At 35.8% G+C, this 27,836-nt stretch overlaps 1 protein-coding gene across 1 annotated transcript; it reads left to right on the top strand.

The window, feature by feature from the left end:
- Positions 1–25,771, top strand: ING3 (inhibitor of growth family member 3). The gene is made up of 12 exons (XM_059396513.1): positions 1–155; positions 402–473; positions 3,107–3,207; positions 5,182–5,247; positions 15,440–15,536; positions 17,098–17,169; positions 18,012–18,131; positions 18,410–18,567; positions 19,151–19,344; positions 20,300–20,492; positions 23,010–23,048; positions 24,838–25,771. The coding sequence occupies exons 1-12, from the start codon at positions 128–130 to the stop codon at positions 24,952–24,954; spliced, it is 1,257 nt and encodes a 418-aa protein (XP_059252496.1). The 5' UTR covers positions 1–127; the 3' UTR covers positions 24,955–25,771.
- The last annotated feature ends 2,065 nt before the right edge of the window (positions 25,772–27,836 follow it).

The following is a 27,836-nucleotide window of genomic DNA, read 5'->3' as shown; positions in this document are numbered from 1 at the left end:
TTTTCCGCCGAAGCTGAGCGGGTGCTGCTAGCGGAGGCGCCATATTGGAAGGGACAAAACTCCGGCGACAGCGAGTGACACAAATAAACCCCTGGACCCCCTCGTTCCCCCAGCTCTAAGGGCCGCGATGTTGTACCTAGAGGACTATCTGGAAAGTGAGTGGGCGGCGCTGGCGGGGGCCATCTGTGGGACCTGCGGGCGGGCAAGAGCGCGAGTGGACGGGCAGGCGGGATGGCGGGAGGGAGGGGGAGGCGGGGGATGTTTCTTTCTCACGGTAACTGGCAGCCTCGCTGTGGGCTGCCGGCTCCTTCGACCCCCCCCGACGCACGCACGCACGCAGCGACGTAAGCGCGTATTTTCGCCGTTGGCCCCGCCCCTCTGACGGACTCTCCCTTTGACAGTGATTGAGCAGCTTCCAATGGACCTGCGGGACCGCTTCACCGAGATGCGCGAGATGGACCTGCAGGTGCAGAGTAAGTCGGCGCGTTTGCTGGTCTTGGCCGCGCGCGTTCAGTGCCAGACTTACTTGCCATCGACTTCATCGCCTCTGCTGTTTGACTGTCCTCCGGCTCCCTGGCTAGTGCATACGGAGTTGTAAAAAAGAAAAGGCAGTGCCGAATCTTGCCTCTTGCTTTCCACGCTACTTTTCTCCTTGCTTTTTACAAGAGGAGGAGGCATTAGGGCACGTGTATGTGTTCCTTTCTCGAATTCAAGACTCTGCAATAAAAGTTTGTGTGCCTTCAATGAGAACGTAGATACATGTCTTAATGCACATCGGTGTAAACGTTGAGAAGATTTTGACTTGAGCCCTTACGTGTGGAACATAGATTTCAGCATCTATACTTTTGTTAAAGTTCGTTCTACTCGAACATTTTCAAGAACGGAAAACACAGAAGCATAGGTTATATGCGGTTGTTTAGTGACCTGGTGAACTTGGAATGCCAGATTTTGAAAAGTTACACCTTAATAGGATACATTCTCACTTCTCAACAGGATGGTATTTTTTCAATCAAAATGAGTGAGGGAAATAGATTATACTGTAAAGGTTTCTATCTGTTGTAATAAAAATTTTGACTTTTCTTCTATCAGTGATAGCTTGGTAGTCTGGTTACTTTATCCCAAAAATTAACGTTGTTCTTTCATAGAGCAGTATTTGGTTTATCTGATCATTTTTCCTGTGACGTTTATAAAAAAGAGTTTATGGTTCAAAGAAGTAAAGAATCAGTGTTTATGGAGATAAGAAGGTAAATACTTAGAGCGAAGCTACACTTAAAATTACATTTAAAATGAGTACAAACTTAAGTCCACCATGCTCTAAAAGAACCTCACAAACCTTCCCCTTTTATGAAACGAATGTAAATAGCTGTTCCAATTATCTTGTAGAGCTACTACCAGATAAAATTAAGATTAATTTTATTAATTTATTTTATTAAAAATTAAGAGTGTGAAATGAATTATACATTACATAATTAACATGTACAATCAGGCTTACTCTTATAGCTGGATGTTACTCTGTTTAGATGTAGGTACTCCTTAATTAAATTGTATAAATGACAGTAATGACTTGCCTTCATGGGGTCTATCCTCAGGAAATCTGTTTCTTGATCCCATTTATTCCAGCTATGTTTAGGCTATATACATAAAATGTTTCTCATGCTTCCAGGTTTTTTTCTTAGAAAAGTAGAGGTGGAAGAAGATCTGGGTTTGGGGGTATAATTGGGAAGAAAGGGGTATCTTGGAAAGAGATCAGAGAACCAGCATTTCTTGAGGTAGCTAAGGACCTGTACTTTCTTCCCCTTTGCTTCTCTGCCTCCAGTCCCCCACAACATACTGCATACCCATTGTTCATTAATATACTTGTCACAGCCTCTTGTCAGTTTCATGTGGCCATGCTTAATACAAGGTGATATGATATGGAAGCCTTCTTTTATTCAGTGGATTATAGTGTCGAAGTCTGAATTGTGTATTTCTTTAGCTTGTTCACAAAATTGATTGTAGCTTTAATGTAGTCGAAATGCTAAAGTAGTATTGTCTGCAGGTTTTGATGTCAGATAGATCTGAGTTCGTATTAGGGTTTTCCTGACTTGTTTTTTGATCTTGACCATGGTTTTCATTGTCTATAAAATGAAAATTATCTGAGGATTTAAAATAACACAGATAAATTAGAACTTATAGTATTTGATACAAAGTAGGAATTCAATAAAGGGTAATTTATTTTGTACTTCTTCATTGTTACTACAAATTTTACATTCTCTTGTGATTTGTACTTAGATTATGTAAATGAGAGATTTTATAAACTTGCATTTTATAATAATTAGAATTTTCTTAAGTTAATAGGTGCTATGGATTAATAAAAGAGATTTATTTATAAAATTAGTTAGAAATTGCTTATTTAAACAAAGAAAAATTTAAAAATCACTGTAAGACTTCTTAGAATCTTTAAAAACCTATTATTGCCCTGAAAATCTCCAAAAGTTTTTCCTTCACTTACATAACAGAATCACTTTTTTTTAAACTTTTCCTTTTTTACTAGACATGGAATGAGATGAGTATTCTTGGCACACACTTAGGGAAAAACTTATCTAGAATAAATAATACAGTGTATCAACTGAACAAATTATTGTAACTTCTACTTTCAAGTCATGATATGAAATGATGGAGTGCTTAAAGCCGTATAGTGGGAGGTTAAAATCTTTTTATTACTTTTTCTTATTAAAAGAAAGGTGAGGATTATCTATTGGTACTTTTAATAAGAAATTGTGCTTTAGCACATTCGGCTGATTTAATACCATTAGCTTTTGACCTGAAGGCTGTACTATTGAAATAATGTGGTGTAGAACCTATCTACGTTGTTCACTGCTTTGACTACTGGAAAAATTTTGAAATAACAAATACAATTGTTGGAGAAAATTGTAAGTTGTTTTTTTTTTTTTACAGGAGTATTTAAACCATTTACATAATCAAAGCATGACATATTTAAATAAGTTACTGGCCAAGTGAAAGAGTGTATGTTGTCAGATATTTTTTTCTTTTCCCAAATCAAAGCATGTATATTTAGTATATGAATTTAGTCATCTAAATATGAAATGTTTTTATTATGTCATAGATGCAATGGATCAACTAGAACAAAGAGTCAGTGAATTCTTTATGAATGCAAAGAAAAATAAACCAGAATGGAGAGAAGAACAAATGGCCTCCATCAAAAAAGTATGTTCAACATTCTGGATGATGTATCAGTAAATAGCGATGTCCTCTGAGAAAGATTTTAAAATGAAATTGTTTTCTGGATATCAAAATGAGGGAAAGTTATCAATGTTATTAAAGTTATCAATGGCTCTTTAGAATTTATATAATTTGTATTTTAGAGCTTCAGGTGTAGCAATTTTTAATCATTTTGGTAATTTAAAATCTGTTTCAATAATTAACAACTTTTATTAGAGAATTATAGAATCATCAAAAGTCCATATTTGTCTTTTAATTTATTTTATTCTGGTTACAGCTAATTAAGCTTGCCTTGTCTTCACAGACATTACATTGCCTTCCAGTTTGGGCCACAAACTGGGGTGAAAATTAGCTTACCTTGAAGCATATTTTATATATTGCTAGGTACCTAAGTTGGTAGAATCACAGAAGAACAGAATCTTAAGAGTTGAAAGGATCCTTAAAGTCTTTTAGTTTAAAACTCTAAATTTGTACATGAATGGAGACTAGAAATACAGAATTTCTTGTGTTTTGATTAGTTTATAGTACTTACATGTCTCTTCCAGATTAGAATGAGTATCAGATCTTTTCCCAAGATTGTCTGTAAATGTGTGACCCAGTAAAACTGGGGTACATTGGAAGAACTGCATAGAAGGCCTGGGTTTGGTCGTGACTGCCATTTAGCTGTGTGACATTGGATAGATTCTTTAATATCTCTGAGTGGTAATGGCTCCCTTATCCCCAACCTTCTTAGAATTGTTCAAAGATCAACCGAGAAAGAAATTTGAAAACTACAGATTTAGAGTATTGTGTAATTTATTTTGCCACATGGGGGGAAGTCCAGAATTGGTTCTGGCTTGAAAGATACCTGGAGGCCCCATGTATATGGGTATAAATGTTATCTCACATCTATACAAGTGACCCTTGAACAGCCTGGGTTTGTACTGTATGGTTCTACTTATATTTGGATTTTGTTTTTCATAAATACGGAGCAGTACTGCAAATGTATTTTCTTAATAACTTTTTCTCTAGCTTACTTTGTCGTAAGAATACAGAATTTAATACATAAAATACGCATTAATTTGTTGTTTCTGTTGTTAGTAAAGGATTCTGGTCGACAGTTGGCTATTAGCTGTTAAGCTTTTAGTCAGAAGCTTATATGTGGATTTTCAACTACATGGGGGACACCGTGTTCAATGGTCACCTCTTTAACACAAATCAGTCATCATCCCTTTAACCTATTAAGTTTTTGGTGTAGTACAACTTGGCTATACACTTAAAAGCCTGGTTCTCCATGAGAATTGATAGAATCATGTTTTTGTTTTTAAATGATTTGCTTATACTGAGGAGAAATCTAAAGTATAGGTTTAATTGTATGAATTAATACCTAACTTAAAATGAGAGTTAAAAAAAAAAAAAAAAGAAGAAAGAAAATGCAAGGTCCAGGGGTGACTGGGTGGCGAAGTGGGTTAAAGCCTCTCTGCCTTTGGCTCAGGTCATGATCCCAGGGTCCTGGGATCGAGCCCCGCGTCGGGTTCTCTGCTCAGCAGGGAGCCTGCTTCCCTTCCCGACCTGCCTGTCTGCCTACTTGTGATCTCTCTCTCTGTCAAATAAAAAAATAATTTTTTTTTAAAATGGGGAGAGCAAATATTCTTTATAAATTAAATTGTAACATTTTCTGTGAAAGAAAGAGTATTTATTAGTTCACGTAACGTTTCCTAGCTTAGAGGCTATACTTGGACTGGTATTTAATTTTACTTATATCTTTTTTAGGAGCGCTGAGCATCTTCCTTTAATTCTTGGTCATTGTACATAATTTCTAATCCTATCCCATCCCCATCCTATCCTTAACTGGATTTTTATTGCTAATGTAGGGTGACTGACATTGAATGCAAGTTATGATAATGAAAATGCAGTTATATGTGCTGAATATACATATTTTCAAATTATTAATTTATTCTTGAAACTCTTTTTATTCAGGATTACTATAAAGCTTTGGAAGATGCAGATGAGAAGGTACAATTGGCAAACCAGATATATGACTTGGTAAGTGAAATTAATGTGCATGCTATGCCATAAGTACTTAAATTATGGGTTATGTCTTAAATTTTGTTGGCTTAAATATTAATAGGAAGAATAGACTAAATTTTGAGGTACTGCTTTCTTCCTTTCATTTTCTTCATTTGAGCTTTCAGTGTCTATTTTTTGGTTTCTTTGTGGAGAGAAAACTAAAACTGTCAGAGTCCATAGTTTTAGTCGATAGGTCAAGAACCTTATGTTTTAGACAAATTTACATTATTATAAGATTTTAGCTGATGTTAGACTTTTTTTTTAACAAGAATTGGTGTTTAAATTTATTTTACTAATACTTATCTTAAGGTAGTGTATTTACTTACCTGATAAATCATCTTGAGATTGTTTCTGTGGTAATAAAATACACATAAGAATACTGTGTTGACAAGACTTCTTAGTTGCCTGATTAAATGAAGAAGAGAATCATTTGAGTCCGTGTTAAGAGATAGTATTCAACTATCTGTTAAGTGATATCAAATAGGTAGCACTCACCAGCTGGCTCAGGTGGCAAAAATGGGAAACACTTGATTAAAAAAAGTTATTTTTTTGCAGTAGCAATACTTGCAAAGGTTTAAAATCACTATAAGACAAAAGCAGTATTTCTCAAACTGGTATGATTATGAAGCTCTCTTTTATGTAAAGCATCTTCTAAAATATATACTTTAGGAAATACTCATTTCTGATTCTGCTTCACAGCAAGTTAAAGCTAAAAACAAATGGACACTTATGGCTAACTTTAGCATATAGATTTCATATCTATTTTTATAATTTATCTGGATATAGTCTTATTACTGAACAAGTGTATATAAATATAAATGTTACTGGTTAGACACAAGATAAAAGAAGGTACATACCACTCATGGTATACATTGTAGATGATATAGAAGACTAGAAAACATTTGCCATGTGAAGCCATAGGAAATATTTCCTTGTTCTCATACAGCAGAAATTTTTAATGGCTGTTATAACCTAGGCTCTTTTGTTCATGCAGTTATTTTGAAGACAATTTCATAAAAGATAAAATGCCTTAAGAAGAGAGTTAACTATAGCTTGATTTACTATGGAATTGAAAAAAAAAAAGAAATTCTTAATTGTTTTGGTCTTGAATTATGTCTATAAACACAGAGAAATACATTTATATTTGAATCCAAGAGAAATTTCTTTAGTAACATTGTGCCTCATGTTTAATGATTATATGTGTCAGTCTTTATTTAGAGACTGCCTGCATTTTAAATCTTATAGCTCTTTGGCTGTGCTTTATATTTTGTTATTTTAGTACTTTTTATAATTTAAAAAAATTCAGTGTATTTCAAACATTTAGAAAAATACGTCTAATATAAATATGTTCTCTTTAAATATGTGTGGATTTTTGGTGTGTATCTATCCATTATTTATGAACCACACTGTTTATTCACTCTTGTGCTTTGTATAATGGAGTTTTATCTGCACATAACAGAGGAACAAGGTGTACATACTACGAATGGCTTCTGTCCTCAAGGTGTTGGTAAACTAGTTAGGAAGACATGCACAAGTGAAGTGAGGAGCCTGTATAGAAACGTGGAATAAAGATTATTGCAGTTAAATATGAAGTATCTGGTAAAAGACTGAGCTAACTCATGTAGAGTATTGTTAACTTCTTAGAGGATATGAGATGAGTTTTGAACAAAATTTATTCAGAAGCTCTGGGACCTGGATTAGGTGTTGTATTGAGGGGAAAGCAGTTCACTCAGAGATATGGATAAACATAGAATGAAGACAAAACTTAGTAAATTCTTTGAATGGGATAGATCTTTTAGGCTAGGCTGTTAGGTAGTAAAAGGTGAGATAATGAATTGAACGAAATGTAATAAAAAGCAGGTGCCCAATATGGATCCACGCAACCATGAGTTCAGCCACTTCACTGATAGCAGGACTTTGGATAAATTACTTAATCCCCAAATCTTAGTTTCCTTATCTGTAAAATAGCAATATTAATTTGTGCCTTACAGGAGGATTTCACACGTCTATAAAATGATCTTGGCTTGTAAGAGCGCCACGCTGCTTCCCTTTCGGCTCTGCCAAGTGGCAGCCTGCGTCTTCCCCCTGCCCCCAGTTGTTTCCAGGACGCCTTTCTGTCTTTCGTTTACTCTTCCCCTTCCTTCCTCTGCCCTTCCTTTTTCTGTCCTCCCTGTCCCTTTCTTCTTGTGGCTTTTCTTTTCCTCTCACTCCTTCCCGTCCTTCCTATTTTGGCACTCCATATTAAATTGCTATTTCAAGGGATCATGACATCCTTAATACAAGAATCCATTCCTTTTTGAGACTTAATCACCTGTACCGTGCTCCCATCTTCGTGACCTTCCGCGGCCCCTGTGGCTGTCCCTCCTAACGGTTGCTGTCTCTCAGGCCTCTGTCTGTGACCTGCATTGTTTCTTGCCGTATTCAGGTGATTCTCCCACAGTCTCCTCCCATCTTCTACCCAACACCAGCGGCCAGAAGACCAAGTGCCGCATGGTGAAGAACTGTTCTGTCAGATGCAGTTTTCCTCTCAGCCCCACACGCAACCCAAGCTGAGAAACATGCCTCCGTTAATTATCCGGGTGTTCTCTTAGTTTTGGCAGGTAGACATTAATGATTCCTCAAGCTCAGGCTTCTCTCCCGAGCCTGTTCATCTTAACCGAGAATCCCCAGGCCCTGGAACTCAGTGTATTAATATTAAGACTTAACTCTTAGTCTCCTCTTTTCCTTCTCTCAGGAGAACCGCTGCTCTTCCGTCATTCGCATTAGAATACTGGAAGTCATCCCAGGCTCCTCCTCGTCTCTAGCTTCCCCACATTTCGTTCCTCAACATGTCTTGTTCATTTTATCGTCTAAATATTTCTCATTATCCCTTCCTCTTCACTTCTGCAGCCTGCCACAGTTAAGAGCTTTAAAAAAGTTCTTCCATCTTTGCTTGGGAAACTTCCTCCATCTTTCATAATTCTGCACATGCAGTCTCTTCACTAAAATCTCCTTAATAATCTTGATATTTATGTCATTTATTTCGAGGAGGAGCAATTTCATCACTTAGAAAAGTAACACAAGAATGATTTAAACACAAGATTTTCCTCTCCTACAGATTATCTGTCGGAGGAGGCAGATCATAGCTTGATGGCGGCCCTGATATCCTCAGTGCCTCGGGCTGCTTCTGCTCCATTCCTCCTCTTTTCTGGACAGGTAGAAGAAGAATTGCAGTAGGAGATTACTCAGAAGGGCATATTTTTCAGTTCATTCAGCTCCTTTAAAAGAGCCTTTCTGGAAATCTTACCTACTGACTTCTGCTTATATCTTCTTGGCTCCCTGTAGCTGCCTCTCAAAATGTTGCTTACCAGGGCACATTGCCACGCCAGGTATATGGGGTTCTGTCAGTAAGGAAGGAGGCTGTTGAGAAGGTACTTAGCACTTTGTGCCATACCCTACCCCTCAACAGAATCATACCACCTTCCAAATCATTGTTATTCCCATGATTTTATTATTGTTTGAATTAAATGGTAATTATTTATTTACCTTCTGCTTGTATGGTTGTATTATCCCCTACTATAAATGTCAAGAACTCTGTTTAAAAAAAAAAAAATTAGTGTCTTCAGACTCTATGGTAGTTATTTCTCTGTAAGTATTTGTTCAACAAAATCACCTAAATAGGTTAGTAGAAAGAAAATGACTCCTAAGTTATGAGTCTTAGGCATAGAGTTTAATGGTATCATTCTCTGCGTGAGATATTACAGTTGAGTGACATTTTCTCAAAAGATAATACAGTCACATTTAGTATGCGAAGATTGACTTGGTTTTGATGGACAAACAAGGGTAGGCTGCAGTATAAATAGTCCCATCTTTTCAAGGTATGACGTTAAACCAAGAGAAGTGCAAGTAATGTAATTCAAATTAGTTTAGTCTCCTTTATAGAATCATTCTAGCAGACCAAACAATTTTATAATCTGTGTCTTTGCTCAGATCTTTTTGGTATCGCTCTCTTTAAATACTCTCCATTTTTTTTTTTTTAATTTCTTCAGTTTAGATCCATTTCTTTGACACATAAGCTCATTTTGGAAGTTCTAAAACAGGCTTTATAAATGTGCCTTCAGCAAAAGAGGCATTTTAAAAAATATTTAGGCTTATTGTGAGTTACACGTTTTATTTAAATACGCTTTTTTTGTTGAAATACTTTTCACTTTATAATTACACGATATTTTTTGGCTATTCTCAGTTCCTTTGCTTTTAGAGAGATTCCTTTTAAATTATAAAAACATTTAGTAAACACTATTCGACCTTACTATACAAAGTAATGACAGTACTATTTTCACAAAATAAAAAAAGATTAGCTCTTCTAACTGTGGCTCTTGAGGGTATGTCAGGTTTGTAATCGTTCTGTATCCTCAGAACCTGGCCCAGTAGTTTGGGTGAGCAGTGAACAGAAGGACAAAGTAGACTTCTGAGGTGATCCGATCGAGCGTTTCCCAGACCTTAATATTTGCATCCCACCTTCAAAGTTTTTAGTTTATCCATATCGTATGTACATGTATTTACTAAGTAAATTTTAAAGTGAAATTTATTTAAGAATAAAATGTATTGGGGTGCCTGGGTGGCTCCATGGGTTAGGGTCTCTGCCTTTGGCTCAGGTCATGATCTCAGGGTCCTGGGATCGAGTCCCGCATCAGGCTCTCTGCTCAGCAGGGAGCCTGCTTCCCTCTCTCTCTCTCTGCCTGCCTCTCTGTCTACTTGTGACCTCTCTCTCTCTGTCAAATAAATAAATAAAATCTTTTTTAAAAAGGAATAAAATGTATTTATTTATCTGATGCTATTAACATAAATGAAAAGTTAGCCTCACTTAACACAAATAAGTAATTATAAAATGTTAAAAAACAATGTCCGGCCTCTGTGGAATGCTTGTGCTTTGTGCGTGCACCACATTGCCAGGGTGACTTGTGGTAGTTGAACACTTTATGCTGGAGACTAAGAAATTTACTTTTGCGAGTAATTGCAGTTGAACATGAGGGAATTACTGCCTGGTTCACAGGGAGGTTACTAAATGGATTTACCATCTCATATTAGTTATATTCCCCAAAGTATCAACAGTAAATATCCAAGTGAAAGTCTTTATAAATAGGAAAGAGGAAATTAAATTCCTATAACATTAACATTTGAGAGCTTAGAAAGCTAAGTGCTTCAAAAGTGAGTGGGTGGGACATAGTATAAATGTATAATTACAGTAATTTTTAATCATAGATCGTTTATCCAATAGACAGTGGTACTTCTATTTATATACTTCTACATAATGAGAGAGTATACCTTTCATTCTTTTGGCAGATACTTCTAGAGCACCAGCGATGAGCCGTCACTTGTGCTAAGTGGGCATTAATGACACAGAAGGAATGAATATAGGCAAACTATTAAGTTAAGATTCATTTAGATTTTTGATAAGTGCTATGAAGGAAATAAATGTTGTGGAGAGAGGGATAAAGAGGAATTACTAGGGAAGCTGTTCAGAATGTAGTCAGCAGGAGTGGCATCGTCTCAGGAGGTGACATTTGAGGAGGTACTTGGAAAGTGAGAAGAGCCAGCTGCGGGAAGAGAGCATCAGGAAGAACACTACAGGGAGATGATGGACCAAGGGCCACGTCTAAGGTGGGAGAGTGCTTGGCGGGGTGAAGCAGAGACAGGCCAGTGTGGTTGGTGGATAGTGAGGAAGGAAAAGGTGGTGCTAGGAGGGAGTCAGGCAGGAACCACCACATGCAGGGTCGTCTAAGCCAATGGAAGCAGTGTGTTTTCCTCTGAGGAGAGTAGGAGGCCACCTTAAACAGAGGAGCGAAGTGTACCTTAGAGGAAATCGTCTCTGTGCCTTTGCTTAAACATTGCATTGCTGTGGTAATTTCAAGTAAGCATGTATTATATTTACAGATTTTAATGTACAAGAATTAGATACATAATTATGTTTGATTTTGCCCCTCAGTGTTTTACATAACATGGTATTTCATTTTTATGTATGTTTTACATAACATGGTATTTCATGGTAAATCATTGTAACTGATTTACTGTTAAAATCAGTAGTACACTTTTTATACCTATGACAGTATTGTACTGGTTACTCCATTTATTAAGGAAAGATTAGACTGCATAAATATCCACAAATTAAGAGACTGGTGGAATTAGAGATTCAGTAGAGCAAACCGAAAGTTTAGTTATCTCAGTGGTTGTTTTAGTGGAAATAAGCAACAACAAAAAAGCTATCCTATCAAAATAATTTCCTTCTAGAATCCTGATACTCTTAGTCATTAAACACTTATTTGTATTTCTCAACGAGATGTCACTGTCATCAGGCTGTATTAGATTACAATACCTAATAAAGTTGATTTATGTGTACTTATAAATTGAGCTTTTAGTTAATGCTTGAATGATTTTAGTCTCATACTGCTCAGTACCTTTGAACTTGCTTCTTTTTTATATCCTGGCCTATTACTGAGATGATTATATTTCAGGTGTACATTTTACCTATATATTGGAGAATTCTTTATCTGATACTCTGATTAAAGAAATACATAAGTTTGGCCTTTTGACTTGTCTCCTATCCTTATTGTCTTTTAGGAAGGTTATATGTAGTTTATATGCTAAGGCCTCAAATATTTGAGTCAGCCTAAACATGGATCAGATTTTCACCTATTTTAAATATAATTCAGAGATGTGAAGAATCATTTTCATGACTTAACAGAGAAATAATTTGCCATCATGGTTCCTTTTTCTTCTCCAATTTAATCCTCTTTATTCACTATTACCAGATCTTCTCATAGTTAGAAATTTAACTGTCATTGCCATGGATTTCACCTTAGAACTTTATAGAATAACTTGTGTTCATTCTGAAAGGGCAAACTAAATATTTAAATTTTAGAATTTAATGGTATTGGAAGCCATAAATCATGTAGAAACTTTTTGAAAAGCTGTATTTAGTTCAGTTTGGGTGCATCAGTGACATCTTAAAATATGAATATTGAGACTGGGAGTCAAAAGAGAAAGAATAAAGGATTACAACTCTATGCTAAAATGTTAAAATATGAGGATTTTTCCGTTTCGTGCAGAGGTGCCAAATGTGACTTACCTTTGTGATCATCAAGATGTTAACAAATAATGTTGACAGAATTTCCTTTGGCTCTGAAGAGGTCAGAAAGAAGAGAATTGATTTAAAATTAAAGCAGTTGTATTTTGGGTTGTGAGGTATGATTTGGGTCCATAGAATAAGGAAGCTTTTATGGCTAGTATTTATTGACATAAAGTGGGGAACAAATCAATAATTAGACTCTGTGGTCAGCCTTGTGTTAGGAGTATGTGGTTAATAGAAAATCTCTCTCAATTAGAGTACTACCCTCTCTACTATTATAAATCAATCTTATGAGGTCAGGTATATGTGGAGGAGTGGGGTAATTTAGGTTCTTGCTTTGCCTGATACCTTTGGGGCCATTATGGTAATCTGACAGATTAGGAACTTTTGCCCCTTCAGAATCATGGGGGTAGAGTAGATGTACTCTACAGGTTTCAGGAAAGTTCAGCCATAGCTCTTGCTATGGCTGTTTAATGCGTTGAAGTACTCTCTTGCTTCATAGTTTGAGTTAAACCTCGTAGTAAGCTTTCTAACTTCTAATTTGATTTAGTACAGTAGCAGCGATTCTAAGAAAAACAGTCCTCATTGCCTAATAATTGCTTCTAATATTCATCAGTTCATAATCTTTTTTTTACCTACCAAGAGGTAGGAATGACTGGACCCTATTTACAAAGCTGTCTACCACAATGTGGTTTATGCTTTTCAGTATTTAATTACGTATTTGTTTTTAGAATTATTAAGTCTTTGACTTCTATTCCTTTTTCGGAGCTGCTAGTATTGAAAATTCCGTCATTATTTTCCATGCTCTCATGTGTAACAATCCCTGTCAGTACTATCTTTAACACACTGAAGCAGTTCTTCAACGCTGGGGTGGAAGGAGTTGGGAGAGGGTACATGATGTCTTCATCTCTGACTGCATCCTCCTGACCAGCAGTTTAACATTCTGCCTGTCTATACTGTAGATTACTGTTGTAGACCACATCATGCTTTTACTTTTTTTTTTTTCCTCCCTCTGAGAATCTTGTTTGTCTTCCTATCTCTATTCATTCTTTAATTATTAATTTTTCTTTCCATCTATTTGAAAACAGTACATTCTTCACCCTCTAACTCATTTACCTCCTTTGTGTCTACCACAGCCCAAGGTTATATATGTATTTTTTATGTACTACTTCTAATCCTTTTCTAGCTGTTTCTTATTTGCTACATCCAGGGTATATATATTTTAAAACATTTATTATGTTAAAAAGCTCACATAAATCTTGATTTGTCAGCCAAATTTGTAATTCCTATGAAAGCAGGGATTCTCTCTCATTTTTCATGTATTTTCCATTTAACCCAAGCCAAGCACAAATCTCAATATTGTAGGTAATAAAGGTGGTGGAATATTTTCATTGCATTAAGTGGTCTTGGAATTTAAATATGAGTACTGTTTCTGACTTCCCTTGAGATTAAATTTTGACAATGTAGGAGATATTCTTGAATAACTGAGGTCTGTGTTCACACTTAATTAATTGGAAGGGAGTTTCCATTAAAGGATGCTCAATTACCTGCGTGTTCTTTGAATAGGAGCATTTGTCCATAATACATGCCTCTATAGGATTTTAAATATTGTAATTTTAGATTCTGCCATACTCGGAACAATAACTTGCGTGTGAAGATGGACAGAAAAGTGGGTTTCAAGTTATTGAAAAGTCACTAACCAGTACCCCGCTGGGTGCTGTTATATAAGAAATATAAATAACAAGAAACTATTTTATTTTTCAATTTGAATTATATTATTCTGAGTTAAAGAAAAAAAAACAGTTGGCTGCTACATGCAGAAGTTCAGAGGACAATGTTGGGTATAAATGGTGAAGAACAATTTATTACAAATAGATCAGAGTTAAATCCCTTTTCCATAATGCATTAGCTATTGCCTTTGGGCATGTTACTTAACCCTTCTGAGCCTCCGTTTCTTCACTTACGAGATGGAGACAGTAATAACCTATGTCAGAAGATTAGTGCATGGGCTAGAAAAGATAGAACATCTAATGCACCACGCACATTTCATGGCATCTAACGCACAAAATTGTCTTTTGCTACTTTTCTACCCATCTCCTTCAATTTAGGTATACATTATTTCATTCTTACTTAATTTTTTTGCCTTCATGATGAATCATAGACACTTTGATATTTGTAAGAAAGTCACTCTTAATTATTTAGTAATGATCCATTGCCAATCAAGAGTTTGATAAAGATGTTGTCAATAATATAACAATATTTTTCAGAAAATTTATGTTTTCTTTTTTCACTTATAGTGGCAAATTTGAAAAAGTATTGAAAAATATTTAATATTAACCTTAAAAAATTAAGACTTAGTTGTTCTTAGTTGGAAGTATCATATAATTTTCTGAAATCAGTCAAAAGATCTGTAGTTGAATGAGAAAATAAAATTTGCCACCTTCACAAGGGCTGTAGTATTATCAATAAAACTATTTTAACCAAGCTCTTTGGGGAATGGAGTTTTCTGGCTAAAAAACCCCTTTGGTTTCAACCCTTTGCATAAATGTTTACAAGTATAATGGTTTACTTTTCTGCCTTAGAGAAACGTATGTGTAGAATATAGTAGCCTCTTTGTTTATAGACTAAGGATCTTTCATTTTTCATTCTAAGTAACAGTTATAGTATGGCAGAGTGGTGGATGGCCTTACTATAAGTAGGAGGAGATTAGGTCGAAAGTAATCCCAGGGTATACTATAAAAAGTTACCAACCCTCCCGCACTTCCTCCCACCTCAAATCCCAAGTATCAGTATTGTTTAGTTTCACATCTCACTTCTTCTGAAAGTTTTCTAACAAATTGTGATTCTGGTTTCTTAAAACTTCAAATTTATTACAGGAGGCTTGAATATTATTTCACCTAGCCCTCATTTCATAGATTAAAATATTGAGGTGTAGGTTCATTGACTTGCTCAAGGATACTAAGCAGATGCACTAAAAGAAATAAAGATTTCGTTTCCTCATTAAACTGACACTTTAATAGTGTCCCAAATTTTGGTGGTTATCTTTGATCTTCTTTGAAACAGGTAGATCGACACTTGAGAAAGCTGGATCAGGAACTGGCTAAGTTTAAAATGGAGCTGGAAGCTGATAATGCTGGAATTACAGAAATATTAGAGAGGCGTAAGTAAAATTTACAGTTTTCCATCGATGTTGGACAGCCCATGTGCAAATCGCTGAGGAGACACTTGTCCCATGGAGACTTCTCAGATGGTGTGCTTCTGTGGATGGTGGCAGCCGGGTGGGACAGCGTGGACTCTAGCAGCCAGAACCCTTTGGGTTGGATATGGAGACAGGTGATACAGGATATCCTACACTCACTCTTTATTAAAATCACATACTAAGTCATTCCATTTTTTAATATGGATATGTTAGTAAGATGAGTGATGAGAATAAAGATTTAAAGAAATAGAACCATCTAGAAAGAAGTTAACCATCTGTCATTAAACGTATGGCCTTTGCTCTGCCTGCGGATACACTTAAACTCTGAGGGAGGCTGTTGTTTTTTCTCCCGAAGAACTGTCTTAAGGCTTTTCCTCAACTGAAGATTTAGTTGATTCCAAAGCGTTTCCTTTTTTTCTCAAAGAAGTAAATTTTTTCTTATCACTAAGAAACAGTTTAATATTTCCTTGCAAGGTTCTACTTGATCTCCTGTTAAAATTTACCTTTATTCTTTTTTTGATGCATTTCTTCAGCAAGAGCATATACCTGTTTGTACACACTGATAAAAAATTTCTTTAATGGTGTTAAATCATGTGTATATGTGCACACTCCCTAGAATAAGGGAACAACCTAATCATGAATCCGTCTTGGTATCCATAGTGACATCTTTGTATTCAAAAGTAGATCTATCACTTCAGATGATCATCTAATTTATTTGTGATACTTTTATTCCAAGAAGACCCTATCTGAGAATAATAAGTATTTTGAGACAAAATAAAATATTCTATAGCTGTTCTAGTTTTTTTTTAATGCTAATAATAGCTGTGAATAACAATAATTCATGCCTATTCAGTACTGCAAAAAGGTTAATGAAGCATCCTCTTTAAGGACACAGACACACAAAACTGAATGAAATTGAGTCATAAAATCTACTCCATCCTGTACCCTGCCATAATTTCATCTCAAGGGATCAAGATAAACCCAGAAAACTTCTTAAAAGTATTTAATGCTTGGCGGTAGAGATTCTGTGCCTAACTTCTTTTAGGAAGTCTTTACTATCATACGTTATTTTAACGATCAAAGAAATTTTCTTTCATATAGTAATGTCCCATCACCTAATACTTTAGGATCTTGCATAGAAAGGTCTTCAACCCAGTATAACTAGTTTAAGTTTTTCAGATCTTATCAGTAATGGAGTTATAAGATCCATTCATCCACTTATGTGGTACCTACCCGCTGCCCTGAATTCCCCAATTAGACATTAACATGCCTTGAGCTGTTTCATACTTAAGGTGAATAGTAAGAAGTAGATTACTTATTATTTAGAAAGAGGATGAAATTGGCTCAGTGCGAAATTGGCAATGGTTATTCTCTGTCATGTTTGATGAAAATGACACAGGGATATGCATCAGGGCTTGCCAGTCCTCTTCTAGGTGAGGGTACAGAGTGCCTGTAGTTGATTGACCAGTAAAGTTCTGCTTGACATTGAATGGAGATGTATCTCTGTGCCTTTCTTTTTTAGGATCTTTGGAATTAGATACTCCTTCACAGCCAGTGAACAATCATCATGCTCATTCACATACTCCAGTGGAAAGTAAGTTTGGTTTAGGGCAGCTAAAAATTTCAGTACAATTAAAAACTCATTAAATTGTCTGTATATTCTTTTCATTTAGCCCCATACAACCAATTGAGAAAAAAAAATTTCTTTCCCTTCCTTTTATTTTGTGAGAGCTACATTTTCCTTACAGTTCCTGGTGGACTTACCTTCATCATTTGGGAAAAGTATATTTGATTTGGGAGTAGAGTGTTTGCTTTTTCTGGAATACATTAAGGACAAATGGATGGTATTAGTAGCAGCATATACTTCCTACACACAGACACCTGATTCTCTCTAGAGAGTATTATAACCCAAAACAAATGAGAAAATACATGGTGGTGGGCTCTTTGTTTTTTTTATCTTCCTTGCTTCTCCGGTGCTTCACCTACTGTTTGGCATATTAAGAAGGCCTCAAATGGTTGGTGGTTTAGTGAGTAAATGGTTGGTTGGATGTTGGCTGATTAGAAGACTGTATGTGTAATTTGTGACAGATCAATTTGATATGAAAGAAGGGCTGGTTGAAAACTGTTCAAAATTGTGGATGATGTTTTGAAAACAAACTTCCTCTCATGTTCTGTGTAAAATCACGGTGCATTGTGGGTTATCTGCAGTACTTTGCTACTGAAGTTTTCTTTTTTTAATGTGTGGGAAGGCTACTCTTAACAAAATAGGTGACCCAGACAGGTCTGCTTGTCCCATCCTCCAAGAAAACATATTGTTCTGTATTCCACCGAAGAACTCAGAACATAACATACTTGTTTATAGCTGAATGAAAGTATTATGTCTTGTCCATAGTCCTCTAAAGTTTAAAAACACATAAATTCTTTATTTATATTCAGAAAGGAAATATAATCCGACTTCTCACCATGCAACAACAGATCATATTCCTGAAAAGAAGTTTAAATCTGAAGCTCTTCTATCTACGCTTACATCAGATGCCTCTAAGGAAAATACACTAGGTAAGTTCAGTATTTCAAATAGGAATGTTTGTGTTTTGTTTGTGTTAAAGGGGAAATGAAAGCATTCAGGATTAGCGAACCATACAGATTTTTTTTTTACTTGGTTATAGTCTACAGATGGGGAAAGGAGAAAAAGGAAAAATGGGACATGAAAATTTGATGGTGGCATGAAAATGTTAAGTTTAATGATTATATCTGTACTGGGAAATAATGTATTTTACGCTCACTAACATCGTGTTCTCTCCAACCATTTTTATTTCTTCTTTAATTTGACATAGGGTGTCGAAATAATAATTCTACAGCCTCTTCCAACAATGCTTACAATGTGAATTCCTCCCAGCCTCTGGCATCCTACAATATTGGCTCATTATCTTCAGGAACCGGTGCAGGGGCGATTACCATGGCTGCAGCTCAAGCGGTTCAAGCCACAGCTCAGGTAAAAAGGATGAGGTTTGGAAGTAGCAGGTACATTTTGTCTGATGCATTGGTAAACTCTAGTAGAAACAACCAGATGTGAACAGAAGGCGTTCTCTTACACTGTCGAGTTTCATTTTTACATCATGGTTTTATGATACCTGACATTTTATTTGATGAAACTTATGTGTATTAATTTACCTGATTGATCATGAAAAGTAACAAATATATTGGTGCCAGCTCGTGCCGATCCCTCATGATGTGTGTGTTGTTGACCGTGAGTCCCGGCACCTGCGAGGACAGGACTTGGTCCTCCCTCCTGGTGCCAGGAGTCCTCCAAAAGCCTCACAACTCACACCGCCTTAATGTTTGTTCACCGCTCTACAGTTTGTATTCCAAATTAAGTTACCAGTTCTGTAGCTCCCTCCTAACCGTAAAAACCGATTTTAAATCTTTACATAAAATAGCTGAAATGACAGTGATGAAAATAATGGTTTAAACAAAATAATATTAGATAAACTAACATAATACTCTAAGTAGTAGGACTGAAAAAGAAAATCTGCATATATATGCGTATTAATATTATCAGTGAATGTCTGTTTAAGATGAAAGAGGGACGAAGAACATCAAGTCTAAAAGCCAGTTATGAAGCATTTAAGAATAATGACTTTCAGCTGGGGAAAGAATTTTCAATGCCCAGAGAAACAGCTGGCTATTCATCATCTTCAGCACTCATGACTACATTAACACAGAACACCAGTTCATCAGCAGCCGACTCACGGAGTGGGAGAAAGAGCAAGTAAGTTGCATTGTTACAGTAGCTCCTGTACCTTTACTATAAGGTATGCCCTATAGCTCTACTAAGTGTGCAGTCGGCTTGGCATCTGGTGGGGCTTGGGTATGTGAAACAAAGGTAGGTATCATGGATCTGGATGAACTTGAGGGAGGCAGGAAGAGATGACGTAAAATTTGTAAAATTTATAAAATTCATAAAATTTAGTTAGCATATAAATTTTGATAAATTACTTGTGAATTTTAACGCTATTTCCTGTCTTGCACAGGTAAGTGTTCACATGTCTGTTGATGGTCATGATCATGACATTTTCATTCACACCGCCGTACTCTGGAGGAGTAAAGTCTTTAAAAGGTTTTAAAGTCTTTACTCTTTCTAGAGTCTTAAATTGGGTAGAAATAACTTCTGCTTACTTTCCTTTGTTCATTAGGATAAGCCATTATATGGAACTTTTTTCCTTTATGACCCCTTATTCTGTTATGTGTTTAATATAAACTAATGCAAAATCTAAAATACAAATACACAAAGGCAGTTGATGAGATGATTTTGATGAAGAGTATTCAGTTTGCTTAAAAATACAAAGAATGTCTGCAAGATAGCCTTAACTAATACTAGTTCTTCAAACTATTACCTGAAATTTAAGTCAATGTTAAGTAGTAGTAGATTAAAAAAATTATCGTAAAAACATAGCTTGAAAGAATTTTTTTCAATATCTTTATTCTCCAGAAAACAGAAAATGTCAAACAAAAATTAACTGTTACGAATATTTTTGCTCTTTGTTGCTGTCAACAATTGTGCTTTTAAATCTGTATATCAAGTTAGTTCAACTTCATGTTAAACGTTAATTTACACGCTTAGTGTCATTTCATTTCATACCACTCATTTAGGAATTATTGTCCCATAACTTCTGGATGCTGAGCCAATGAAACTGATACTGTTTTTTTTTTTTTTTTTTTGTCAGAAACAACAACAAATCTTCAAGTCAGCAGTCCTCGTCTTCCTCCTCCTCCTCTTCCTTGTCGTCATGTTCTTCTTCATCAACTGTCGTACAAGAAATCTCTCAACAAACAACGGTAGTACCAGAGTCTGATTCAAACAGTCAAGTTGATTGGACTTATGACCCAAATGAACCACGATATTGCATTTGCAATCAGGTAAAATGATATGTCTATACAAGCATAATCTGAATAAAATAGAAAACAGAGAGCTATTTCATTTTTTAAAATATTCTTTCTTCTCCAGTTAAAATACTTTTGCTTTCTTCTATAATTTTCTTCTGCTCTTTGCAAAATCATGTTTGCTGTAAATACAAAGAGTGTAAAGAAATGCGTAAGTCACCCATGCTCTCAGCCTTTGGATATAACCTATAATTAGACAGTTTGGTTTATCACTACTGTATACCCCACATGCGTGGTGTCTGAGTCTGCTCAGGCTGCTGTGTCAAAATACCACAGACTGGGTGGTGTAAACAGCAGAATTCTATTTTCTCACAGTTTTGGAGGCTAGGTAGTCCACTATGAAAGTGCTGACTGGGAGTGCTGGGAGGACTTTCTTCCTTCCTGGCAGAGGGCCCCCTTCATGCTGTATCCTCATATGGTGAAGAGAGCTCTGGTGTCTCTTCTTATAAAGGCACCAGCTCTGTTGGATTAAGATTCCACCTGTCTGAGCTCATTTAGCCCTATCTCCAAACACAGTCCTAGTGGGGGATACGGCTGCAACACAGGTTTGGGGGAGAAACGCAAACATTCAGTCTCTTACACATATGTACACACAGATGTGCATGTGTGTGTTTGTGTGTGTATGTATATGTGTGAATTTGACCAGTTGGATCACAGTGTATTCTTTCTATAATGCTTTTTCATAAAGTCATGTGTACTGAATATCATTTTTCTTGAAGTAATCCTTTAAAATTTTTTCACAATTATGTGTTATACTGTGTGTAACTTTTTTTTTTAAAGATTTTATTTATTTATTTGACAGAGATCACAAATAAGCATAGAGGCAGGCAGAGAGTGGGGGGGGGGGGAGCAGGCTCCCCGCTGAGCAGAGAGCCCCATGCGGGGCTTGATCCCAGGACCCTGGGATCATGACCTGAGCTGAAGGCAGAGGCTTTAACCCACTGAGTCACCCAGGTGCCCCTGTGGGTAACTTTTTAAACCAGATTTAGCTATAGGTTTTTGTAGTGGTTTTAATTTTTTTGAGATTACAAATAACATTATGGTAGGCATTTTTTTATGTACCCATTTTACACATCTAATTTCTAAGATAATCTTTTAGAAATAAAAGTAAGTTAAAATATTAATTGCAGACTACCAGATTACCTTCTGAAGTTCATTTTCAAAACCTGATGAGCATGCCTGTTTCCTAAACTCTGTCCAGTGCTGGATACTATTTTGTTTCAGAAACCCTATACCAGTTTGATAGTTTTATATCACACAGTGATTTCAGTTTACCTTAGTAGTAATATTGGACTCTTTTTTGGCTACTTTTATTTCCATTATGAATTGACTCATTGGTGTTGGCTGATTTTTCTATCACTTTTGTCATGTACATTATAAATACTTTGCTTGGTTTAGTTTTTTATTTTGTTTTTAATTCTGAAATTCCAGTTTTATGGCTGTTAGTCTTTTTCTTTATGAAGTCAGCTGTGGGTTATATGCTTATTAAGAAGAGCTCCTTGCCTTTTCCCCGTATAACTGTGTCTTGCATTTTTTTTCTCATTTGCAAATGGCTTTGTCTAGCTCTTGATATACTTCAGTTTCTACATGTTTAAATCTTTAATCCATCTGCAAAAAAAAAAAAAAACCACTTTAATCCATCTGCAATTTATTGTATTTATGGTGCAAGTTGGCAATCTAATTTTTGAGAATTGCCATTTAAGAGTAAGAGACTGTTAGGTTTTCTCCTGTCACCTGACAAACATTTTTTTAAAATCAGTTATTAAGAAAATTCTGTACAGATCCTGGTAGTAAAAATAGATCACCTAAAAAAGAACAAAATCAAATTCACCCTGGATTTCTCATCTATAACACTAAAAACTAGTTGATGAAATAGATCTGTAGAGCTTTGAGGGAAGAATCTGAGTGCCCCCCAAAAATTGTTAACCAGAGTCATTCATATGTGTAGAACCATATACAGATATGCTCAATCATGCAGAAAATCAGATAGTATGCCATCTGGTCATAACCCTGTCTGAAACATTTCTCTGTCCATTGTGAACTTAAATTAATTCAAGAATTAGGAAGTTGTATTATAAAGTGCTGGTGATGAACAGAAGAAAGAAAAATGTGAAAGGGCAGATAGTAAATTGGTAATAAGTTTAGAAGTTTCAACTATTGACTGCAAAAATATAACTGACCCAACATGACCCAAGAAAAAATAGAAACCTTAAGTAAGTAAGTAACCCAAAAAGAAACTTAAGGTCTTACAAAAGAAACCACCCACAAAGGTAATTTGTCAAGGTTCTTTCAGATTTTCAAAGAGAACATAATTTCTGTGTATTTCCCCTCTGTGCTATAAATCTTTATAAACTCTTTACTAAAAAACTATATACCCTATTTCTTAATGCAATTGTATATTCCTCTCTGTTTTCTAACAGTATCATCAACAATTTGGATTTAGATGCTTGTCGCATAGTCATAATAAAAAATATTTACTTTTATTTTAACTAGGTATCCTATGGTGAGATGGTGGGCTGTGATAACCAAGATGTAAGTATTAAATTTTTCTATTTAGGAATGGAAAAAAAAATCACGAAATATTATTACTTAAACATTTTTCTTATTTATGGTATCACTCAGTCTGTGAAAACAAGTCTGCAGTTATGTTAATTACCTTATATTAATGCTAGAATATTTCTCTCCAAAACACAGTAGTGTCCCTTCATGTGCTCCCAATTCAAAACTCTTTTAAAGCTAGTTTTGGGTTTGTTTGTTTGTAAGATTTTCTCTATTTACTTGACAGAGAGAGAAATCACAAGCAGAGCAGCAGGCAGAGAGAGAAGGGGAAGCAGGCTCCCTGCTGAGCAGAGGACCCGATGTGGGGCTTGATCCCAGGACCCTGAGCTTATGACCTGAGCCAAAGGCAGAGGCTTAACCCACTGAGCCACCCTGGTGCCCCTTAAAGCTAGTTTTATAGTTTCGTCTGCAGATTATAAATCTCAAAAGGTGATACATTGTGTGAAAATTAAAAACATCCTCCACCTCCTTTGCTAAATAATACTGTGTTGACTAGAATCCAGTTCACTTACCACAGTGAAGAACTAGAGCTTTAAAACAGTACATTGTGTCAGGAAGCCTGCAGCTAGCGCAAGTGGGGGGTGGTATAATGTGAGGTTATTTTCCTCCTATCAGTGTGGTGTGTCCTATTGTATCCAGCCGCTGTCTGCTGGTAAGAGCCACTTGTGATATAAAAAGTAAAGGAGGTTTGAAAGAAAAGAATTCCCTTTTTTTGTTGTTGTTGTTGTTTTTTACGAAGCTTAATTTTGGTTAGAGATAGATTTTTATTGGATACTGAGAATCTTTTTTCTCATAATTTCACTCCCTCCTCACTTTCTCAAACCTCCAGCCCCTTTTGTTCCAGCTTTTCCTGCAGAGGAGTAGCAACCCTGAATTCTAAAGAAGTAAGAATCCATAATGTTAGAATCCTAAGGTTAATAGTAGCAGTTTACAATTTTTAAAAATAACCTGAAGATTGAGCAGGTTTGGCTTGGTACATTAAAGTCTGTGCTCTCCTGACCAGATAGGGTCCCAACAACATGTTCACATAGTTAGAGAAAGACTGTCCTTCCACTTCCCCCTTTAGAATTACTTGTGGGCTGTTTGTGATTATTGTATAACAATATTGCCTAGTCCTTCCAAGAACACCACTGTAACCTCCTGGGGAAGTTAGTGGAAATGATGCATTTCTGTGAATACCCCATCATATTCTCTGATTCTTCTCATTCCTACTCGTGCTCTTCTGAGTGCTAAGATTTTCTGTGCAGGTGTAGAACTGCTTAATATGTTACAGAGTAGGATACCTCTTCTCTGCATATGTAGGAATAGATCTACCCAGAGAGGAATGCCAAGGCATCCCTTTATGATTTTCATTGCAACTAGCTCATACTACTTTACAAGGGAGTGAATAAGGCTGAATAGTAAATAAAATCTGTAAAATGTATTTGCCTTTTTTGTGAGAGATCCATCTCACTTCTTGTCCTCGAAAGTTAGTATCAACTTACTCTCTGGCTTAAGGAGAATTAGTGAATTTTGTTCATTACTTGGGATCATGGATATAGATGACATTAACCTTTGAGTTAACAGAGATGCATACTTTTTCTATGCCTCCATTTCCTTATCTCTTAAACCTATCAGTGGGTTTCAGTGACCTATAAATCAGCTCCTCGATCTAAAATTTGTTTCCATGAATCTTATTATTAATATTCAGCCTAGTGGGCATATTATACTCTGTAATCTTTGGAGGTATTAAAAACTATTTCTCTGCCATTTTGCTTTCCAGTGCCCAATAGAATGGTTCCATTATGGATGTGTTGGGTTGACAGAAGCACCAAAAGGAAAATGGTACTGTCCACAGTGCACTGCCGCAATGAAGAGAAGAGGCAGTCGGCACAAATAAAGGTGGTCGTTTCATTTGAGGAAGAAAAAACTTCAACTAAACATTTTATATAGGACTTGAAAAAAGAAAGAGAAAGAAGACACAATGCATTTCCAGGCAACCACTTCAAGGATTTACATAGACAATCCTGTAAGATCTTGAACTTGAATTTTATGGGTTGTATTTTAATAATGTAAGTAAATTATTTATGCACTCCTGGTGTGCTACGAATATTATTCCAGTTAGCCTTGGATTATTTCAGTGGCCAACATATGCAGACATTTGTACTCCTCAACCATTTTCTCAAAGTAATGGGCATTCTATAATTTAGACTTCAGAGAATTCCAACGATGAAGATTTTAAGAAAAGTATTTTATATTCAACAGGTATGTTCTGCTGCATGTACTGTACTCCAGAGCTGTTATGTAACACTGTATATAAATGGTTGCAAAAAAAAAAAAAAAAAAAAAAGTCAGTGCTTCTAAAAAGAATTTAAGATAATGGTTTTTCAAATGCCTTTATAATAAGCTTTGTTTCTTTGTGAAACTAAATTCAGCAGGCTGAAGGAAATGGTTCATGTGATAAAGTGGGCTGGTGTCCTCTAGAGTACCTGGGTACATAAACAGAAACTCCTGTAGGTAAAAACGAATCTGTGCCATTAGTCTTTATATGTTTCTGCATCTGGATAGAGTGCAGTTCATGGGGGGAGGGGGAGGGACCGAAAGGGAAAGGGTGTTAAAGTGATACATTTTTATACCAAATGTGTTTATTTTTTTGTGCAAGTAATCCTTAAAATTGGAATTGTATTAGGTGTTAAAATAAAGTTTTTAAAAAATTACTTGTATTTATACTTTACACACTTAATAAGGAAAATTTCTTAATTCCAATAAACTTCCAGTTTTCATAATCTAAAAAGGACAGAGGCCCAGGACACAGAATGCTGTGTCATCTTTGATTTCTTTAACAGTGCTTGGAATTCGTGACGTGAAAATAGGGGAAAGACATTTCTAATGTAAATTTGAAATGCAAATGTATTTTTCTAGAACATCTCTCTGGCTTTTCCTTCAGTCTAAGAGACATGAAAGAAGTCTAATTATGGTAGATAAAATGAAAATAATGGTAATAGTTGTTTTGACTTGAGGCAGTGTGGCCAATTGAAGTAAAGAGACCTCCTGGATTGGAGCTTAAAATGCAGTTCTATTTTGGATACTACCACATACTGGTATGATGGTTAATTCACATTTTGAATCACTCTGGGCCTTATTAAGCCAGGGTGATGCTGGCTGCAGGATGCCTGTAAAGCACTCCTAAGGTTTTTATTCTATAGGTGCTATTTTAAATTATAAACTTTGCATAGTGGAAGTTTTATTTCAGGTATACTACCAAGTCAGGTTGGTAGAAAAATCCTTAAAACTTTAGAAATACTTATTACATCATTTCTTTTATGTTGAAACTTACTGGGTCCATTAGATTTCTGCTTTAATCAAAACCACTTATGAGCCTCTTAGAACTTATTCAGAAGACCATAAAATCTATGCAATGCTACCCAAAGGGAATGGGTTAGATAGAGGATTTTAGGGGTCTCTCTTAGCTTCACGAATCCTCAATTCTGAGCTGTTGCAGACTGATTTTATAGCTGGACAGCCCATAAAACAAAGTTGGTTCATTTGTGGGGATTCATGATTTCACAGTATCATAAGTATCATGATTCCATAACACTCAGTATTTTCATGGAGATTTTATAAAACTTTAAGAAATAACATATAAAGTAGCATTCAGTTAGCTTATTAGCATGTTGCCTGGAGATAATCTGTGGTATTGTTTAATCTTCTAATTATATATAATGACTTTTCCAAATTCATTCATTTTCTAGGAATTGGTCAAAGGAAAAAGCCTTACATGTACAGCCTTATTTTAAGAGAAAGTTCCTTGTCTGAATCAGGAACATCCCTATTTCCAGCTGCTGCAACCCCTTTCCATGTGTGAATTCCACTGCTTACCAAATCACCTGAAAGCATTTTGACAAAATTTAACCTCAAACATTGACTATTTTATGAAGCCTCTCTAAAGAAGGAAACCAAACTTTCATTCCCTTACTTAGTAATTGGTGGAACCTGATAGTATCTGAGATTATATATATATAGATATGTATATATCTATATATATATAGATAGAGATGGGCCAAAACATGGAACTACCTCCTCAAAAAAAAAAAAAAAAAAATGTGGCCAACTATTAATATTCTTTGAGACATTTACACCAAGGGGTGAGATAAGCATTTTTGCTATTATAAAATACAGATTCAAAATCCTTGTTCTGTAAAAACTCATGTAACAATTGATGACACAAAAGTCCAAATGTGGGTTCACAATTTATAGGTGGTGAAAACTGAGGCCTTACTGGTGTGGAGTGTACATTAAAATGTTCATGGTGACACATTTGAAGCAATAAATGGCTTAATTAAATGCCTAAATGAAGCTGAGTGTTTGATAAACACACAATCATTCTTTTTAAGGGCAGTTCATTTTTTTTGCTCTTTTCTCCTTTAAAGCTGATGCCACATACTTCAGATTTTTAACCATATTTGGTTCGTGCAGTGTTAGTGCCCTTCAACTTTAGATCTCAGAAATGGGCTTGTTGACCTAATTAATTAATCATAGAGAAACCAGTGTCTGATGCACTTGGGTTGTGAGAGGTGAGATAGTCTCTGTAGACATTGCAGTGTCTACAGTGTCCTTCAACTCATATTTTTAAAAGAAATCTCTACTGGATGGGCTTTAAGAGAAAATGAATACCTCAGAAGCATTTATTTTTGTGATTTTACAAACGTTGAGCACCTAGATGTTGAGAACACGTGGATGGGGAGGAAGGTACTCGGGTTTGGGTCTGGGAGGGACGAGGAT

Source organism: Mustela nigripes, chromosome 4, assembly GCF_022355385.1.
Source record: "Mustela nigripes isolate SB6536 chromosome 4, MUSNIG.SB6536, whole genome shotgun sequence".
NCBI classification, from domain to species: Eukaryota; Metazoa; Chordata; class Mammalia; order Carnivora; family Mustelidae; genus Mustela; species Mustela nigripes.
This window is presented reverse-complemented; position numbering and strand designations above follow the sequence as displayed.

Excerpts from the sequence above, each read along its gene's own strand:
- ING3 (XM_059396513.1), top strand. The coding sequence starts at position 128 with ATGTTGTACCTAGAGGACTATCTGGAAA. Across the intron at positions 5,248-15,439 it reads CAAACCAGATATATGACTTG|GTAGATCGACACTTGAGAAA; the intron begins GTAAGTGAAATT and ends TCTTTGAAACAG. Across the intron at positions 15,537-17,097 it reads TACAGAAATATTAGAGAGGC|GATCTTTGGAATTAGATACT; the intron begins GTAAGTAAAATT and ends TTTCTTTTTTAG.